The sequence below is a fragment of the Lactuca sativa genome, chromosome 2 (genome assembly GCF_002870075.4).
Source record: "Lactuca sativa cultivar Salinas chromosome 2, Lsat_Salinas_v11, whole genome shotgun sequence".
NCBI lineage: Eukaryota > Viridiplantae > Streptophyta > Magnoliopsida > Asterales > Asteraceae > Lactuca > Lactuca sativa.
Genome location: NC_056624.2, coordinates 181,897,801 through 181,919,755, shown reverse-complemented (window position 1 = coordinate 181,919,755; position 21,955 = coordinate 181,897,801). Strand labels below are relative to the sequence as shown.

Sequence of the window (21,955 nt, the reverse complement as noted above, 5' to 3'; positions counted from 1 at the left end):
TGATTATAATTTTCTAACATTTGTCAATTTACTTTATGTATGGATTATTTTGGTTTTTAAAAAGGGCCTGCGTATTAAATATCTTGAGTTTGTAAACGGAGTTTAAGCTAGAATTTAGACATGAATTGATGCTAAAGGTTCGAATGTTCGATTTTGTATTTGTATGTACTTAATTTTTTCTTTGTAATATTGTATGATATTTGACATGGCAAACACATTGTGTTGGATTCATGTTGAATTGAAACATTAAATGAGTAGAGAGTTTGACCATAATCCAACCAATTTAATTAGTATGTTGTGTCATTCTGTTTATTTTCGTGTCGTTATAGCAGATTAGGGTTAGATATTGTAAATGTATTGTATAATGTCGGATTGAAACATTTAATATGGTAAAAGAATAAAAGTTGGGTACGGACAAGGAAAAATGAAAATTGTAAATAGTGAAAGTTGGGAGGTTTAGATGACAATATGGAAAGAATATGAATTAGGATGATAAAAGGGTAAGATCATGAAAAGGAGAGAGTTAATTGTGGAGTATGAGATAGAAAGAAAAATATGTGAATAGAGTTTTGACCCAGGGTCTAGGTAGTTGCTACATTACAAAGAGAAAGTTTTTATTTCATATATCGTTGGGTCCATCCAATTTATCTAACGAATTAAAAACATATATACTTACAAATAAACGAGACATTTTTGAATTGAAATCATCAGCCCTGAATTTATCCATTTAATTCGTGTTGTCTCATATCAATCTGTTTAATTTAATTATTAAACAAATATAAATATTTTACACAAACATGTGTATATACATTTAATTACTGATTTATGCAAGATATAAGTGGAAATAGAATGTCGAGATTTGGTCAACAAGTTACAGATTCAGAGATTCCTTTAGCATTTTGCGGGTGGTACTACTGGCCTGCTGGGTTCAGAGTTCTGATTGAAATAAACGGATCTGAGCTGGATGCATTTTGGGCCCAAGAGTAGTTCTAGAAAAACACGAGGAAGCCCATTTGAGTGTAAAGCATTAGTGAAATGTGATCCTTAAGAGTTTAGAAATAAGAATTGATACATGACTTCTTTTCACTCCGTTTAAATGATTTATATATTTTTTAAAGATCATGTGAAAGTGAAAGTGAAACACAATATACGAACTTATCTAGTGTTACAATATTAATAAGTCCAAGCTTTTGGATTCTGTCGTTCCACGAATACATAACTTCTATTTCCTCAAGTTAAACAATACTAAACTTTATATTTATAATTAAAATGAGTAACGAAGAAAAAGAACACTACGTATTGTAAGATACACAATTTTAAATTATGGAAATATATTGTTTAAGAAAACACACTAAATTCAACACTTTTCCATCTAAAATTGTTTAATCATATGAAATACATTAAGGGTATGAGGTATACATACATCTAAATCGTACACTTGATGTGATGTTAGTAACGGGCGTGTTGATGTGAACATCACTCCCTCACCCTCACCCTCACCCTACACACATTTTGGCCAACCACGATGGTAAATCATTGTATACTACATCTTTTTTTTTTTTTTTTTTTTTTCATTTGTAGTAATATAACTATATAAGAACCTTTAACATATAAAAAATGAAAGAAAATGAGAGATGATTAGTTCCTAAGTGACAAGGGAAGAGAGGGGAGAAAGGTGGGAAGTGACGTGGTATTGAGGTTACATGGGAAAAAAAATAGAGGTGTGGTTTTACCACACCCCTTAATGTACTATATTTTAATCATTTTTATATTATTTTGACAAGTAGATTTTCAATAATGGGAATGTGAACATTACCCAAGGGACATGAAACATGTTTGGCATCCTATGGTGTGGGCAAAACCACTAAGGGAGAGGGAAATGTTAAAATATATAATGTTGAGCATTTAAAAAGATTTTTTTCCCAAAATATTACGGTGTTACAACTATAAATAAGAACAACACTTCCACACTTCTATAATCTCTATTATTTTATCACCTACAATTTTAATCAAACCATTGACCCACCGGTCTGTATGAGCTAAACATAACAACCCGAAAATACCCGCATTTTTATTCTCCACCGGTGGCTTCATGAACTTTTATAAAGGTCACTAATTCAACATCAACCCATTTTTCAATAACCAATTCCATTAAAAAAATTCCAACTAAACACCTTCCCACAACAATTTCAACAAAAATTTCAAGCTTCTCAAGCAAACATTCTCAAGCCCAAACTTCACAAGACGAGAACGAATCAATACCCAGTGACGGAGCTTGGACATTTATTTTTGGGGGACCGAAAGTATAATATACATGAAAATTTAAGAGCAGGGGGGGCCACAACATAAATTTTATATTATTAGGCTAGATATGTATATAAACTAAAGTGGAAGGACTATTTCTAACAAAAAATTCAGCCCCCCCCCTTGCCCTAAGCAAGCTTCGTCCATGTCAATACTCGAAACGTAACCAGCAAAATAACGTAAAGCTTCGAATAGAAAAAAAAATGAAATGACCTACACCTCCTTCAATCAAATCATCTCGATATATTACACGCATGTTGATTGCTTGACCAACAAAAATGTTGGTTTTAGTAAACTCCATATGAACATTCTTTATTACCATCTTGTACATGTTATTGTTAAACTCATATATCGACACTAGTCCCTTCGATATCCTAGGAAAATGCAACACATCTCGAAAGTGACTCGGTGATCATTCTTGAAATTCACTTGCATCATGCGAATGCCAAATACCTCAACTTTTTTTTTTTTGCCATTAGCGCATACCACCATTGTTCTTTCTTGAACGAGACCATAATTATGGAAGTCCAACTTGCTTCTGTAGACGTACACGATAGCTTCTATATCCATGAACTAACTTCGGGCTGTCACTACCCGTATAAGAGAGTAAATCATGATGAATCCTACAAGATCCACGTTTTCTACCAAGTGAGTAATCTCTTCGACTGTGTTTGTTGATCCATGTGTAGGATCAGATGTGGCATTTCTGATTCTTTTTGGTTGTTGGTGGCTGGTTGTCGTTAATTGTAACGCCCGTAGATCAGGGCTAGTCAATTTAGAGACAATAAGAGTCAAAAATGACTTTTTGATAGAAGATTATTTAGGATGAATAATCCTAACTAAGTTGTAGTATATGTTACAAGGTTTCCGTGCATATAAAGAACGCCAAAATCTGAGTTATAACAAAGAAGTTATGACCTGTCGAAGTTTCGCGACAGAACCGGCACGACACAGCGCGACGTAAAAAGTGAATTTACGTTAGAGAGATATTTAGCCTTAGCAATCTAAACGAGAATCGAAGATCTCGTTGTTGGTATCGAAGCGATAAAAAGTTAGGCGAGAACGGACGTCAAACGAAGAAGTTATGAATTTATAACGAAGTTTTCTGTCGCGGCCTATTAAAAATAATTAATAAAAATAAAAGTCAAAATTAGCCGACGGAGTCTAAACGAAAGTTGTAGAGCGTAGTCTCACCTTCGCGTGGATATAAAGAACGTCGAAAACGGAGTTCGTATGAAGAAGATATGAATTTACGAAGTTTATTAATCATTTTGTATTTAAATTTAAAAGGAAATTCGGAAGCATTATCCGAAGGAGTCACCGGTCTGATCCGAGGTACGCGCCGCGTACTCCGAAGTGTCGACATTCGTAGCAAGTGGCTTCGGATGACGAACGCCATGACGCATTCGGACCAGTACGCCCCGCGTACTCCGAGGCTCCAGCCTCCTATAAATAGGATGCGAAGGCAGCCGACCCAATTGCCAATTTCTTCTTTTCTCTCTCCCGTTTTGCATCGTTTTGCGTGCCAGAAATACCCCGAAGCCCCGGTATTATTCTCTAGCCCCGAGGCAAGTCCCGAGATCCCGAAGATCCCGAGAAGTGCGGTTCCCGAGCCGAAGCTCTGCCCACGAGAAGTTCGATTTTTGTGGAGATCTTCCAGATCTGCGGTGGATTACTACTTCTGCAAGTCGTAGTGCTGTCCGATCATCTTCTGATCAAGTGAGTGTATACTACCTTTCATAAACACGATAATAATACAAGTGTGGTTTGAGTGTATTAAGTATATTGTTGTTTATATGTGTGGGTGTGTAGTTACCTTCTTCTAACACATAAATATGAAGTATTTGCTATGAAATACGTGCTATGTGTTTATATGTTATTTGTCTATTTGAGATGGGCATGGAAATTGGAGTTTTATACAGGTGTTAAATGATTTAAACTGTGTAAGTATTTATATCTACAAAAATTGTTGGGTAGAACATAGGTAGATGGAATAGTTGGTGACTATGGAGTTAGCGCCTATTGTATAAACCTTGGTGACTATAGAGTTAGCGCCTTTTGTATAAACCTTGGTGACTATGGAGTTAGCACCTATTGTATAGACCTTGGCGACGATGTGACTTCGTGCCTATTTGATGAACTTTGGCGACTATGGAGTTAGCGCTTGTTAAATAAACCTTGGCGACTATGGAGTTAGCGCTTGTTAAGTGAACCTTGGTGACTATGGAGTTAGCGCCGCTTGAGTGAACCCCGACGACTATGGAGTTAGCGTCTGATAAACTATGGATTTAGTACTCGATAGATAAACTTTGGTAGCAATGGATTTCGTGCCGATTCCTTAGGAATAAGTGAATGAAGGATAGTTGGTTCTTAGGGTGGAACCTTAAGAACATAATGGGGATGGGTATTTGGGTTGATTGTTTGATAATTGAATATAATAAATGTATTATTGTGGGTTGAAAACCCTATATGCTCACCAGGCTCCCAAGCCTGACCCACTCAGTTTTCTTTTCATTACAGGTAATGACACAAGAATATAAGTCGGCGGACTTGACGAGAGATTTTGGATTATAGATCAGTAGTTGAATAACTATTGTAAGGTCTATTTTATATTGTTTATGCTTTTGGTCTGTAACGAACATGACATCCCGAGGTTTTATTATTTAATGAAAATACATTCTCTTTGAAAAACGTTTTGATAAATTTTATCATATTTTATTTTGGGAACAAATTCCGCAACTCTTTTAATCAAAAGATTACTCTGATTTTATAAAAACAAAGCATAAATAAATCGGTCTTTTCTGGCCGTGAAATTGGGGATGTCACATTAATCATTTCTTACTCTTGAGCCTAATTTTGCTCTTTTGACTAGAATCCCCTTCTGATAACGGTTGATGCACACTCAATCCGACTTTACCCCACTTGTCCTTGTTGCGAGTGTAACACCCAAAGTTTTGAAGGCCAAGAAAGGGAAGAAAACCCTAACTTTAAGGGGGACTCGGCGAGTCCAAGGAGGAACTCGGCAAGTCCAAGCGGGATCCGGGTCGAGGAGTAAGTGACCGACTCGGCGAGTCGGCCAAGGAGACTCAGCGAGTCAGGTCTGTTCGAGGAAAACCCTAAATCCGGGACTTTGGGCGCTATTTAAACTCCTTATTCTCTCCATTAGGGTTCCTTAGAGCCTCCCTCATACAGAAAACGAACCCTAAGCCCCATTGTTGTGCATTCAAGTTTCCAAGCCATTTTGGAGTGATTTGAAGGAAGAAGGAGAAGGGGGAAACATTGAAGCTGCAAGGATTGGCCTTGGATCTGAAGTTTGGGGAAACTTTCTGAGTTATTGAAGGTAATAAGCCGTTTCTTTCCTTTAGATCTTCTTTGGTTGTGAGATTTGGGCTTTTTAAGCCATGGATAGTTATCCATTTGAATTAGAAGCTGGATCTAGGGTTGCTACTTCAGATCCAAGCATATTATGGTCTTGAGAAGCGTAAAGTTTCAGTCCTTGAGTTGATTATGGAGCCTCCTTGCCTTAAACCCTAGCTTATGGTGTATTTTGCCTAGATCTCCTTCTCTACACGTAAAGTTTGCAACTTTACGTGAGGAATAGGCTTGGGAAGGGTAGATCTACAGTTTGGAGTCCATGCATGACTCAAAAGTCCTCTGCATGTATGGGGATCTAAATGGACTCGGCGAGTCCTTTGAGTGGACTCGGCGAGTAGTATGAAGACTTGGAGGAACTCGACGAGTGGGATGAACAGCTCGTCGAGTCAGATGAAGTTGGGCAGGAACTCGGTGAGTCGATTCGCAAAGAGAAGGACTCTGAACATATGAACTCGGCGAGTCACTGGGGTGACTCGGCGAGTAGGGTTGACCTGGAAGGTTGACTTTGACCAGGACTTTGACTTTGACCAGAGTTGACTTGGTAGTCTTTCGGGGGTCAGTTAGACTCAGTGTTGCATTGATATTGGTAGCTCGGGGAGCGAGTGGAGCAGGAGTTCAGAGAGTTGTCGTGCAGCAGCTAGTGGGTTCATCAGCCAGTTCAGCCAGTGCAGGTGAGTTACCTTCCAGTAGCGGTGGGTCTAAGGCCACAATGCCGACCCACCAGTAGGAGTCGTATGATAGATGATTGTCTCTGTGATATCATCTATGTTTGCTACTACCTGATATGTTATATGCTAGCATGATATATTGTATGTGATAGTAGTAGAGTTCGGTTGTTAGGACCGAAGGGTAGTCAGACACCCCAGATACGTCTGACAGTATGTGATGATATGTTCGCATGCCGGCTTGTTATGTTATATGCGATGGAGGTAGTAGGAGGGGACTAGTCCCCGAGTTCGGTTGCTAGAACCAAAGGGTAGTTCAGGCACCCCAGATATGTATGATAATATGTTATGTTATGATATATGTGATAGTAGCAGTAGGGGGTGAAATAGTCCCCGAGGTTCGGTCGTCAGGACCGAAGGGTAATCATCACCCCAGAACGGCGTGACATGGGTAGTTAGCACCCTAGAATGGCTTGACATGGGTAGTCAGCACTCCAGAATGGCTTGACACGGGTAGGTCGGCACCCCAAAATGGCCGTACCAGGTAGGTCAGGCACCCCAGAAATTCCTGGCAATATGTATGATATGTGATTGTATGGTATGCGGTACGATGGGGGGAACTCACTAAGCTTCACGCTTACGGTTTTCAGTTTTGGTTTCAGGTACTTCCGACAGCGGAGGAAATAGCTCGGGGTGATCGCATGGCACACACCATAGATTAGACAGCCTGAGAATGTTTTACTCTTATAATGAACCTGTGTTTTGGAAATTAATACTCTGATTATGTTTGGATTGATGGTTTTGCTTAAGTAATGTTTTATTAAAAGAAATTTTCTAGTCTTGAATTTTGGGACGTTACAGCGAGTCTCGTCAATTCGAAGGTGCTTCAAAAAATCATCCAAGGAGTAGTCATTGACCTTGTGCATCATCCTCTTAGATAAGTCTTTCTAGGATGTTGGCTTGTTTGTAATAATCGCACCCATTTGGAAGAGTCTAGTAGAGAAACAAAAAGTGTAGTCAACTCGTTGACTAAGACCCAAACCCCATGCACTTGGTTCAAGATGGGTCTTTTGTCGACCATTTGGAAGTCAATGTACTTGGAAACTAGACACTTGTTCGTACCGGAGACAACCCAAACTTTAATTATTTAAAAGTTATGGTTGTTACAAGTGTTGGGTTTTTATTAAAAATCGATTTTCTAAAAACACTAAAAACGACAACGAAAGTCTAAAATTATGAATAAGCTTAAAACTCTTTTTTAACTCACCAATGATCATCTTGCAATCAATGAAAAATTAAATTAACCATAGAAAGAAAAATATTACAATATTTGAAGACTTCGATTCTCTTCTGTGACTTCGAAAAAGTTTTCTCTAATTAATTGTCACTTCTAAGTCTTTGCTTTTGAAATCCTATGACACATGGCATTTAAAAGAAACAATATGCAAGTCGAATTGCTCATGAGTTACATGGTTTTAGGACTTGTCAAAATTATTTTATTTAACTCATACTTTGACTTTTCAAAATACTTGATAATAACTTATATCAAACTTCATGTAATATAATTACAAAGCATGTTGAACACTTTCAATATGACTTATACAAAAATAATCTTCATGCAAATATATAAGATACATAATTCTTTATCATAAACCTTTCGATAAAACTTGTTCCCAAACAAACTTTATATAAAATATGCAAAATCACTTGCATGATCTTACACTAAAAACAAATTAAATAACTCGGTGCAAATAAAACATTATATACTTTGATAAACTCAAGTTCTCATGAATAAACTGTAGTTATAATCAAATCATTAAACAATAGAAAGCATATGGGTTCTCCCCGTATATCGGATTCTCTCTAATAAAAATGATCTCATGGATTCTCTCTGTATTGTTTCTTACCAAAATAAAAAGAATAAATCAACTCACTAAGATATCGTTGGTCTAGGCATCTACTTCGTGGCGGGAGGTATCATCCCAGTAAAGCCTTCTCTTCACGTTATGTGGACATTTGTCTAGACTTGATTAACCAAAACATTAAAAAAATTAATCTAGCTTGGTATGTCTTTAAATATGAGTCTCGTGGCAATGCTTAAATCAAAACATCAACATATATTAAACTTCAAATTTTCAAGCAAACTTGAACCTTTATTAGTTATTCATAGTAATGAACCAAATCAAAAGCCATAGTCTTGAATACTTTAAAACTTATGACAGATTCAGATATTACCCAAACAATAAATAAAATTCTTATGTGAAAGATGTTTCATGATTCATAATAAAAGTTCTAAAAAATAACTAACATAGAAAACTCATTTCATATTATACAATTACTCAAAACCACATCTATAAACATTTTTCATGCTTGCACCACATAACTTAAAACAAGTATCATGACTCTTTCTTGCAAATATTTATAATCATATGAAAATTAACATTAATTCATAGAGAATAACTTGTTATCCATGCATCTAATGATAAAAATTCACATATACCCACATCGATAGTTAGGTTGTCGGACTATGTATCCAATACTTTCTTCCCCTTCCCTTGAATTCCTGAATATTTAACTCATGTGGATTTGATTCATCATATCCACATTAGATCAAGGTATCAACTAATCATACTAAACAATCTTTCATACATCTATCTTGGTTTATTGTCACTCTGTGATATCTATTATAGTTCTTTCCATTTTATCACATGTTTTAATTTCTGATTCACTAAGACAATGACAATTGTTCCTTTCTTTCACAAATTACAAGCTATATTAACTCATTTGAACTATAAGTAATATCAACACCAAACATGTCAATAAATAATATTAAGAGTAAAATGTTGATTCATCGCAAATAATAAATCATATTATTATTATTAGATTACCAAGTCTCGTTTAGAAATCAGATTGATCATTCCCGAATTTGTTTTATTATAAGAAATGTAGAATGAGACTGTTCCATTATTGGACGAATTAAAAGACGGAACAGAACATATAAAATCAACCTGAAGATCACAGATTCTTTATGCATGGAAGACCTCTTGTCCTTAAACCCTTAAAGGTTTTACAACACTACAGATGTAAGCTTCAATATAAACCCCCATATTATTGTTCTTTCCATCAGTCATGGAAGAACCAATAAACACAGTGAATACTCAAAAATACAGAAATAGAGAATCGGGAACCACATGCATGTTGACCCACTAAATCAAGGCACCCATGTGGGCTTAGCCTATCCTTTGACCCACTAAATCGAGATATGCTTGTGGGCTTAGCCTATACTTTGACCCACTAAATCCTTTGAAGACAAAGGACAAATGTTTCCTTATAAACCTATTTCAAGTTCTTATAAACTAGCCGACTTTCCTACTTTTATATTTTCCAACATGTAACGCCCGTAGATCCGGGCTAGTCAATTTAGAGACAATAAGTGTCGAAAATGACTTTTAGATAAAAGATTATTTATAATAAATAGTCTTAACCAAGTTGTAGAATATGTCTCAAGGTTTCCGTACATATAAAGAGCGTCGAAATCTGAGTTATAACGAAGAAGTTATGACCCGTCGAAGTTTCGCGACGGAACCGACACGATACCGAGAAGCATAAATAGTGAATTTATGATAGAGCGAGATTTAGACTTAGCGATCTAAACAAAAGTCGTAGAATACGTTAAACCGAGAGTGTCCATAAAAATAACGCCCAAATCTGACTTCGTATGAGGAAGTTATGATTTTCGAAGTTTCGGATTAGCAGTATACAACCCAAAATTCGAATATTAGATCAAGTAGTTTTTAGCCGACATGACCTAAACGAGAATCGAAGATCTTGTTAATTGTAGCGTAACGATAAAAAGACAGACGAAAACGGACGTCGGATGAAGAAGTTATGAGCATTTAACGGACCAATCTTGTCCCGGCCTGTTAATAATATAACTTTTAAAATAAATTCAAAATTAGCCGACGGAGTCTAAACGAAAGTTGTAGAGTATGTTCCCTCCTTCGCGTGGATATAAAGAACGTCGAAAACGGAGCTCGTATGTGAAAGTTATGATTTTTAGAAATCAGGAAAGAAAAATGCGAAATTGCGAGGAGAGTGATGACGTGGCGCGATCCCAACCCTCCATTGATGATCAGGATACTCGCTTCGGATTCGGACACCTGGCCCTCGGTACGCCCAGCGTACAGTTGTGCTCTGCGAACCCAAATGAACCACGCACCACCATCCGAAGTGCGACGCGTGTTGTACGAACGAAGTGTTACGCCCAACGTAGGTCCGAGGTACGCCCAGCGTATTGAGGCCTCGCAGGCTATAAAAAGGCAGCGAAGGCAGCCGGCTTTCCACACCATTTCTCACTTCTCTCTCTAACTTCTTTCTCTCTCTAGCTCCCCAAGCCACCCCAAAACCCTAGGAAACCCCCTAACACCCGAGGGAAGCCCTGAGGCTCCCGGAGTCCCAAGAAAAAGGGCCTTTCGGTTTTGAAACGCTGCTCCAAGCGAAGCCTGGTTTTCTTTAAAATCTGTTGTAAGTGAGCTACGCTTACGCAATTTTTAATATAGCTTTCAAATAATTATAGTAATGTTATTAGGTCCTTAAAATAATTATTCGGGCCATTATTATGAGTTATATAAGTATCATTTAACGCTTACATAATAGTAATAATAGTCAGACTATTAATTTGTCGCGGTTATCGTTAGACTAAACCCTAGTGGTATTAATACTAGGTTTTATCGAAGGAAAATTGTTTTGAGAGTATCGAAGCGTTGTCCGAGTGCTGAGTCACCACCTTTCAAGTGAGTGCATAGTCCCTTTCATGAACATGATTTTAGTACAAGTATTGATTGAATGTATTAAATATATGTTTATGTGTGAATTATTTGATGTTGTCTGAATTACATGTTAAAGAACATACCCGATTATTTATAATGATTTAGGTTAATGAGTAAACCTAAAATTTGTTATGAGGGTCATTGGGTAGTATCTCCTTATGAGTACGAGTGAGATATACACGGGGAATAGAACCCTTAAACATGTCATTGATCCAGAAGCACGGATTAGACATAGTCATTTGTCCCTAGTCCAAGAGTATGGATTGGACTCAGTCAACTGTCGTTAATCCGGGAGTATGGATTAAGACATAGTTAGTTGTCCTTAATCCAGGAGTATGGATTAAGACATAGTCAGTTGTCATTAGTCCGAGAGTATGGACAGGACATAGTCATCTGTCTTTAATCCGGGAGTATGGATTTAGACACAGACCAATTGTCCCTCATCCGAGAGTATGGAATAGGTACAACCAAGGACTCGAGAGCATGGATTAGATCCGGAGTAAGAGGGTAAATTTATGGTCCGTGAGTATGGATAGTCTCGTTGTGAGGACTGACGGGGTGGGGTAAGAGTTGATTATATATGGGGAAATTGTATATGGTGTGAATTTTATACATATGTATAACATTGTGGGATTGAAATCCCTATGTACTCACCAGGTTTCCCAACCTGACCCACTTAGTTTATTTATATCACAGGTGTTGGGATGAAATCACATTACATTAAGAGACTTAAAAGAGATATAGATCACTAGTGATAATGAAGGTAAGTTCTGTTTATGCTTATGTTTCTGTATTGACGATGACATCACAAATGTTTTAAAATGAATAAAAATACTTTTCTTCGGAAGTGCTTTGATAACGTATTTATCATGTTTTACTGGGAACAAATTCTGCAACATTTTTATTAAAAGAGATACTCTGATTTTTATAAAACATAAACAAAATCGGTCTTTTCTGGCCGTGAAAATGGGGATGTCACACAACACATACCAAATTAATAGATAACTGTTACTACATGTATTATATCATTATATGTAATGGTAATATAACACCATTACTGCTTTAACCCCACATGTTTTTTCTTGGATGTATTGTTGACTCCATAGTTTTTGAATTTATTGTGTCTTTAAAGTCGCCATATTATTCAAATACTTGCTAATTTGACATGGTGACAGTTTTTCATCTTTAGTTAACACTATATCATGCTTTCATTTTAAGTTACATAGTGAAAGAAGCCACCTAAGGATAGCTAATCATTCTCCTCATGCATCTGTTTGGAGTCGTTGGTGAGTTCAAGGTCACAGATTTTAATGCTAAAGCTACATAAATGAGTGATCCATCCAAGTAGATTGCTAGTAGTTCACACTAATTGGTAACAAATTACATATCCAAGTATTAAATATTCTTTCCTTTGTGGGACCATAATTACATAAATGTGGGCCATGAAGAAACCATTATCCCACTTGACATCACAAAGGAACAAAAGAACATACTTTCTTTTGTAATGTTGTCAAAAGATCTTTCTTCCCATGTTTATGTATAAAATCCAAAAACCCCACACACCCACATGTGGAAAAATAAACATATTCATATATAGTTATATATATTCAATCCTTCTCACACATCACTTTCCAACTAACATGGTTATTAATAGTATCATGACCAAATCTTTATCTGCATCATCTGACATGTTACTCTTCTTTTTAGGTATACAAAATCCCAACAAATATAGCATGCTAAAAACTCTTCTTTTCTCTCTTTTACTTTTTCCATTTCCATGCTATAAATACTATATACTAGCATAAACACCAAACACCAAAGCTTTTTCCCACCAGCAAGATCAAGAAACCAAAGCATGTGACTTGAGAAAAACACAAGATTAGCAAGATTAAAAGTTAATTTCAATTTTCTTTTTTCCATAAAAGGGATGAAAATCTAGAATCTTTTCACCATTATGCTAAAAGCAAGATGCACATCTAATATCAACTTTTTTAGAAACTACACATCTTAATCAAGATGCCAACTTTCAGAAAGCGGAAGAAATTAAAGTACATACATGCCGTTACTTTGATCTGTGTTGATAAAAAAGATTTGGTAACCCCCAAAAGCTCCCTAGTATCTTATTGACATGTACAAAAAAGGTTATATACTTTGTCAAAAGTTAACTTAGCTCAAAAGATCAACTTAAGTGTTAGTTAGACAAACATTGGGGGATACATAAGGGTGGAGAAGGGATTGTATCAAACTAATTATCATAGTGAAAGACAATATTGTCGTTGTGGCACTACGTTTGGCATTTCACTAGCTGTAACATATCTTTGAGGGTTAAGTTTCTGCATAGTGGAAGAGGCTCCACAAAATAATGACGTGTCAGTTGTTGTAACCAACGGCCCTCGACTATGAAGCTTTGCAAAACGATTGATCACTGAAACTTTTCCAAATCTTGAAACTCCACCTTTATGTCAACAATTGAAGATCCTTCTTTCTCCCACCTTCATTCAACATTTTATAATTCATTAAAATATGCAAGTAAAACCATAAAACATAATATGCTATTGTTATTTGTTACCTCAATAACATGTCTTCCAGCCTCTTTGATCTATCAATAAAGGCTTCTACAACTTTTAAAAGAATATCCTGTTCAACACTTCTTCTAGAAGTCCTATATGCATCACCCATACCAAATTTTGCAACATAGTATGTGATTGTATCACAATTTTTAGTAGCATCTTCTGAAATGACAATATTTGGTGCAGATCGAAACATTTGCATAAGTTGTGTTGTTAAGATAAGTCTTCTTCTCTTTCTGTCAGCAATTGAAATCAAGTGTGCTACATTTTCAGGTATCCGATTTCAGGAAGTCCCATTGTCCCATTCAACTACAATTCCAGGGAGGAAAAATTAAACCAATTTCAAAGAACACACACTTATGCACTAGAACCAAGCAAAACCCTATGTAGCAAAAACACTCGCACATGAGCTTAGGGCCCAAATTATCGACTGACAAGTTAAATTTGGGGCAAATCCGAAACTCAAACCCCAGAAAAACCTCTGCATGAAACCAACATTGAAAAGTTTCCTAAAAATAGAAAAAAAATAATGCAAAACTATTTATCCAAGAAAATGCTAAGTTTTAGCGGAATTACAGCTACCAGTACAAAGTTATTGAGCGTACAAGTTACAACACAAATGAAGCCAATAATCAGCTAAATGCAGGATGCACCTTCTTTCTTTCTCTACTACTTTCTCCCTGTATGTGCACATGTGTGTATATATGCATCTCTTACTTTTTCGCACTAATTTTAACACACTTTCTCTTTCCAAAACGATGAGCGAGAAAGATCGATTTTTTTTCTTTTTTCTTTTTTTCGGACAAATGTGATAAACACTTTGGTTATGTTTTTTTTTTTTTTTACTTTTTTATCGGTTTAGGTTCGGTTATGAACCTGAAGGCTTGGTGCCGAGGCTGAGGTCTGGTATTCACTATTCAGTACGTAGAGATCAAAGTTGAGGTTAGGGCTGCGAGATATATCGGTGTTATGGTTTTAGCCGTGGATGTCGATATTTGGGGAGATTAGATCAGACGGGTGATTTTGAAGAGCTGTACCATAAAATCTTCCCTTTTTTTCATATCTTTTCATTAAACTTTAGATTTTATATAGGTTAAATACTATAAAGTTCACTGTAAATTTATATAAATTTTCAGTTCATTGATTAGAAGAATTTTTAATTATTTAATCATAAAAATGATAATTTTTTTCTTTTAAAGGTTGTTTAGGAAAATTTGCTTATATAAGCTATAATGAAATAGCAACAAATAAGTTTTTTTAATTTAAAACAGTCTGTTAATAAGTTAATAAACTCATTTATCAAACACCCTTTTAGAAAAACTACTTGACTGTTTGAAGAAGTTTTTTTATAATTTTGCTTAACCAAAAACTTTTAAATGATATAGAAATCCAATGATTTATTATTTTTATGATGTAACCGTAGAAAAATAATCAATTAATATTTTAAATTTATATATTAATTAGAGTTAATTACGTGTTGTGAAATTCAGTTAACTCGGTGATTAATATGTATAATATACTTAATGATTTATTATTTAACACATACACATGTGATTATTACTACATATATATCTTAAATTTTCAGTAATTATTCATGAAGTGAGACCATTATGTGTTTTTCATTTTTTGTGTATTCACATGTATCCAATTTTGTTATATATTTCAATCAACTTATGATTTTATCTTATGATTTTAACATATATAATTTCCCTAAATATATTTCTATAAAAATTTCCAAATCCGAGTACTCCCCGAGTACTCGGTACTCGGTAGTCGGCCGAACAGGTACCAAGTAACGAGTTCTACAACCTTGACTGCATTATTGGTCCAACTATAAACATCGATGCGATAGAATCAAAGTAAAGGGATATCACAATTTTTTTTAAGGTAGTTTAAATTTTTTTTCCAAGGTATCACCGCAACATAAAACGAAATTTTTCAAAAAAAGTTACACTATTGAAAAACAAATTGAGAGGGATCTCGGGCTACCCAGACTCTACATTGGATCTGCCTCAGAGTATAGAGCTGATATGGATGATTTTATGGTTTCCAAGTATTGCATCGAAGGTCCTTTGGTCATTACATGTAATAGCTAAGATGTTATTTTCTTAATATGACCACTTTGCCCTTCTATTGATTTTTTTTTTTAAATTTTATTTCATAATATTAAGGGTAAATTATATAAAATGGTTAATCAACTATTGCAAACTCTTAGATCCTAGAAAAATGGCCAACTTTTTGAAATTTTCTATTAAAGGCTACGACATCTAACTTTTATTTCTATTTAAGCTAGCGAACTTTTAATTTTATTCTTAGTCAAGGTAATCAGCTTTCATATTCTTTTTCTATCATTCATGGTTTTTATTGGATAAGGTTATTTTTTAGTTATCGTCAAGTTTAGCTTTTGCATGTTAGTTGTTAAGATTTAAGAATATTAATAGTTACTCAAAATAGTAAACTTGAAAAGGTAAAATTATTTGTTTTTTAATTGGTCTATTTTTTTATGGGATTAGATCATAATCGAATAACAACATTACGATTCATTATAATAATAATAATAAACTGATTCCAACTTACAACAAGTTGGGGATGTAGCTCAAATGGTAGAGCGCTCGCTTTGCATGCGAGAGGCACGGGGTTCGATCCCCCGCATCTCCACTTTTTATATTCGATTTCATACCCCTTTCACCTCCATTATTTTCTTTTTTCAAAAATAATGTCAGCTCTTTGGTAAATATAGTGTGTACAATCTTTTTTATAAATAGTTATTAGCTTAAAACATGTATTCTACGAAATGGTGTGTTAAATTAGTATATATTTTAACTAAAAAGTCTTAGATTATTATTATTATTATTATTTGTTTACATTGAGTTTCCTTATTGTAATGAAAAAAGTAGATATAAGTTATATGTACCTCAAGGAGAAACTGTTATTTATCTAAACACTAATAATATATTAAAAAAAAATCCTCAACTATTGATCAGATTCCTAAATTGTTCCCGTTCCCGAGTTCAACTTAACGAGAGAAATGAAAGGAAATGGGTGGAAATGAGAAGAAAATGAAAGAAATTGTGTTCCCGAGTTTCATTAAAGGAAAAAAGTGGAAGGAAGTGGAGAGAAATGAAAGGATCATTTCCCCTCCTATCTTTCCTTCCGATTTGGGAGGATTTGGAAGGAAAGAAAAAAATGATTAATTTTACTTCCATTTCTCTCCAACTCGGGAACACAAAAGAAAATTTTGTTTTCCTTTCTTTTCTTTTCTTTTGATAAACTCGGGAACGGGGTGAAAACGCTTATTCTAAAGCAAAACCAAAGTTAGAAAATCAAATCAAAATATCGGTGTTGCACTTGTATAGACAAATGGATATTACTTATTAAGAAGTAAATATTAGTGAAAGTTGGATTCGATTTAGTTATTAGTTGTAATTTCCTGGAATATGGAAATTATAAAAGAAGTAGTGTACTAGATTCTGAACCAAATCTGGTAATCTGAGTGTTTATCCAGGAACTTTTGCCAAGTCCCATGAAGATCAATTTGTTTAGAAGGATTCCAATCAAAGTGACCAAGTTTGATGACCAAGGTGTCCCCTATCTGGGCCACATACCCATCGCTATTTGCATGATAAATCTTGACAACACTCCTGCAGTGGACCCCTGCTCGTTTCCTAGCCTCAATTAGCTCCGTTATCACATCATGGATCCCAAAATCATAAAAATGGTCATAAAACACCACAGGCTGCAATATAAATTATAAAGCCATTAAATCCAACAGAAAATATATATATACAAAATAACAAATAATATTCAGATGGAGCTTACAGTCCCCGGATGGGTTAAGATGTAAGCATATCCTTGCATAAGTTTATCCCGTGGAAATGGCCAATGTCCCTGTATTATATGTATGTAACAAATTATTAAATACCCATGAGACCAAAAATTTCATATAATATGTGACTGTGTGAGAGAGAGAGAGAGAGGAGTTGACCTGTGTTGAGCCGGTATCATGATTTTCCAAGAAAGTGACAGCACGTGAGGGCCACCATCCCATGACTCCTGGTGGCTTTCCAGCAGGATCTATTAATCTCCAATATTCATTATGCAATGCCGAATGAAGTATTCCCTGCATGGAACACAGAATGGAATGTGATTCCTTCTTTATACTCTGGTTTTTTTATTTCGTTCCTTGATGGAATATGTCTATATGCACTTTTCTAGCGATATATTTTTATGTGATTAAAGTTTATTTTTATATAAAAAAAAAAATAAATAACATTTTCTTTGTTATTTATCAACTTAATTTTCTAATTGTACATAACAAACATGTTTGAACGACTCATTTCATTCCCTTAAGCCAACCAAAAATGATAATGGAATGTAATGATCCATTTCATTATATGTTGCTCATTCCATTCCATCAAGTAGTTTCTATTTCCTCTTGAAAACAAATGATATGATAAGCATAAGCTCATACCTTTGTTGTGACATCAAATGCAGATGAGGTACCACCAGTCGCGTTGATCCAGTTAATTACACGTTGACGATGTGCGTCTGAGAACATATTAATAATCCAAATCAGCTATTAATGAGTAATTTAAATGAAAGACCAAAACAAACACAGATTACAACAAGAACTAGAAAAAGGTTCGCTTTTAAAGTTTTCAGTTTTATGTTTCTGTTCTTTCCGTGACGTGGTATCTAAGAAAAATGTGTATAAAAGTTACCTTGGTTGTAGCACAGATTACCACCTTCATAAGCCATACTATCCCAATACTCCCCAATGGCAAATGCAGGATTTGAAGCTTCAATGTATTCTTTAACATATCCACCTGAGAAACCCCTACAAAGATGAATAAATTAAGAGATAACATAAATAACATGACAATCGGCTTGTAAGAAAAAAAAATATATATCTAGTATTGACCAAAATAGCCTTTGACCTCACAAAGTCAAGGCGCCACCCATCATAACCAATATTGTTCCGAAGCCAGTTCAGCCACTGTTTTACATCATTTCGTACAAAATCCTGGGAATGATCAATGTTTGGTGCTGCATGAAATATGTCACCTGCAATTCATAACATGTAAAACACATATCCTTACATAAACATATAATCTATAAACCATATTTATATTTGTTTTAGAGAGATATATTCAATTATTCATACCACTTGAAGGATTTCCACGACCATGAAAATTTGGATCATCACAAACAATTGCTTCAGGTCCCCAGGTAAGTTTCCCGCCAAAAATATTCCATACTCCATTTTCACTCTGTTTATGAGCACATCTATGATTTAGTACAACATCTCCCAACGCCTGCAAAAGATTTAAAAAAAAAAAAAAAAAAAAATTCATATTTATGTATCATCAGATTTTCCTCCAAACTATTTTTTAAAGATGACTAAATAATACCAGAAGATGGTGATTGTGCATCTCCTCTATGCAATGCTTCAGCTCCTCCTGTGTCCCGTATGCTGAGTTCAAGTTGTATAGATCAGAAGGCATGTACCCTGAAGTCATTCCATAAAATGTATTAACACTTTATATATCATGCCATGTATTTTTTTTTTAAAAAAAATTCAAAGTAAATGCTTTTAAGTCATAAAGACCTTGTGGAGCAACAGATTCAGTTGGAGGAGGTAACCACACTGCTGTTATACCACAGCGAGATAAATCTGCAGCCTTTGGAGCCAGATCCATGTACCACTTTTTTCTACAACTTTCCCAATTAAAACCTTGAAACTATGGAAACGGTTTATCAAAGATCAATGAAAGAACATAAATTGTAGCTAATTAGTAATTTATATTAAGTTACTAACCACTATCTCACGTCCTGTGCCAGTTCCTGGCTCTGTGATTTGTGAAGCAAAGAACAAGTCAAATTACAAATAATGGGCAAAATAGATAGAAAAGAAAAGATTAATAAAAAAAAAAAAAACCTAGTTTTATTTCTTCTGGGGTCTTCTGCCATTGAATAGTTTTTCGTTGCAGAGCACGTTCTAGAGACTTCCGTTTCTTTTCAATTAACTCTTTCTCAATCACATGTTCAATTAATGTGTCCCCATCTTTTGGCTTTGCTTTTGCAATTGACCATACTTCAGAAGGATTAGGCAATTCCAAAGACTTGAATTTTGATGTGTTGACTTCAGAAATGTCAATCTTTTTAGGAGGAAACTTAGGACGAACAGAACCTATCCTTCGTGCCATCCAGTCTGGTATTTCTCTACGTGGTCCATCACTGAGTAATTTTGATTTTTGAGAATCATCATCAACTACAAGAGCTAGTCTTCCACCATTATCAACAGTTATTGAACCTTCTGATATTGCTATTTCCTTTTCACGCATTATGCCATGGATGTCAAAATGGTGTCAATAACAATGATGTTCAACAACATACAACTAAAGGAGTATAACATACCACAGTGCAACACATAAAGTTACTTGATTTGAACAGGCGGTGACTTTTGTGTAAGCTTTTTCTGCAAAGACTACATGTTGGATTCTAACAAATTTATGAACATTTGAAAGTAAGGTGAGTAAGAAAGGTAATATAAATAAACCTTTTACTATTGGAGTGCTTTCTACAGTTTAGTGTGTATTTCTTGGGACTGACATACGATTTAGATCCACCAATGCCTGAGGAAACAAAAAGGTGGTGTGGATGGGTCTGGAAGGCAATATCTGTTACTGAGATTGTAGCCATTTATTCCTGTCAAGAGAATGAATAATCATAACAAATCTTAGAGTTAAAACTGCAAATATTATTGAGTATTAAAATTACTACAGGGAAGTAATAGTGACAAAGTTTTCACATAATCAAACTGATAAACGTGATTAATTTCTCCTTAATCTGGAAACCGTATGATCATGTCACACTAGCACTTCTAGTAATGTATCTATAGGTTATTTTATTAAGCTAGGTTAAATGGTGCCAAATCACCCCTTCCAAGAGAAAAAAGAACAAGCAGTTTCAACTACGAAATTGAATTTGATGAAATGGAGTATAGAAACTAGTTAGTCGAATCAACATCAGATGTAAAATCTCACTATGATACCAGCAGTCAAATCAAACAGACATACAAATATAAAAAGAAAAAAACAGTTCAAAGCACACACACATTAAAGCATGTAGATTATAGCATGCATAAACATTTGCGTTGAGCATGTAAAAATCCTAATTTCAGATAGAAATTCATACCATACAAATTAACATACATTAGTGATTACAGAAGTAGGTAGAGGAATACGAGATATCTCTGACCTGAAATCGGGAATTCAACACCAGAAGCAGGCTGCTATCAAGTATCTGGGTGGTTAATTGAGCATTATTTGCATTTGGCAGCTGCAACAGTGTTTCGATACAATTATCAATGGATAAATATCGTCATTTATGTAAGTATTGGCGACGAAAACGGGAGTTCTTAATTCCTAATGGCGCGGAGAAAAAGGAGAGAGACTTTTCGGTGCTGGTGCCGCACACGGGATCTCGCCATAAAGCACTCTTTGCGTAAATGACCTTATTGCCCCCGCAAGGAACTTGAGTCACCTGGAGTTTTATACTTTTAAAAATATATATTTACATACCTTTGTTAACACAAGCCAAACACTTAAAAAAATATATTTACATATTAGGTGGGGGTTGCAAGTCGGTCGCCAAGACCTTTGCTAGTACAGGCCAAACACCGCCCCATGTGTCTCGTTAAGGGGCTATCGTTAAGTGCTTAACGACAGGAGAGAGGAGAGAGCAAATGGTAAATGGTAAGGGTGAAGTTTGATTAGCTATTGCTATTTTTTTGAAAATAAAATCTATTTAAAACTATACACTACCACTCTCTATCTTTTTCAATGTAAACATTCTAAACTTACATGACAATAAAAAATTATAAAAAAAAAAAAAATAAAAAAAATAAAAAAAAACTTATGTGTCAATAAAAAAAAACTTACGTGACAATGTGTTATGAGTGTTATCACTCCTTCCCGCCTTAGGCTATAAGGAGTGGAGTCGCTATGGGGCTCGTTAGGAGAAGGAACACCGCCCCTTAGCTTTCACTAAAGAACTCGCTAAGCTAGGGTCGCTACAGACGTAGTGAGAGAAGAGAGAGGGAAATGGCTTGTTGTGTAATCCCGTGCCCTATCCTTCAATAGGCAGGAAGCATATCTGACATTCGCCTCCGCAGGGCAGAAACTCGTCCTGAACACGTTAGCCATATCTG

The 21,955-nt window shown here is 35.3% G+C and overlaps 1 protein-coding gene and 1 non-coding gene across 4 annotated transcripts; one reads left to right on the top strand and one right to left on the bottom strand.

Moving 5' to 3' along the window:
* Window positions 1-16,328: 16,328 nt before the first annotated feature.
* On the top strand, window positions 16,329-16,401 carry TRNAA-UGC (transfer RNA alanine (anticodon UGC)). The gene has a single exon. It is a non-coding gene; the product is annotated as a tRNA-Ala (tRNA).
* Window positions 16,402-17,091: 690 nt separating this feature from the next.
* LOC111920082 (probable alpha-amylase 2) lies at window positions 17,092-21,646 on the bottom strand. Of its 3 annotated transcripts, none has more exons than XM_052768537.1 (14): window positions 20,958-21,646; window positions 20,303-20,451; window positions 20,161-20,230; window positions 19,682-20,075; window positions 19,562-19,593; window positions 19,352-19,484; window positions 19,155-19,252; window positions 18,908-19,058; window positions 18,681-18,807; window positions 18,465-18,580; window positions 18,215-18,291; window positions 17,729-17,863; window positions 17,563-17,631; window positions 17,092-17,479 (listed from the first exon to the last, which is right to left on the bottom strand). In XM_052768537.1, exons 2-14 carry the CDS (start codon window positions 20,443-20,445, stop codon window positions 17,207-17,209), a joined length of 1,818 nt encoding a protein of 605 aa, XP_052624497.1. In that variant the 5' UTR covers window positions 20,446-20,451; window positions 20,958-21,646; the 3' UTR covers window positions 17,092-17,206. The 3 variants fall into 3 exon arrangements, with proteins under 3 accessions (XP_052624497.1, XP_023771431.1, XP_023771432.1); XM_023915663.3 differs by having other exon boundaries at window positions 21,004-21,646; XM_023915664.3 differs by having other exon boundaries at window positions 20,161-20,221; window positions 21,004-21,646.
* Window positions 21,647-21,955: the final 309 nt, after the last annotated feature.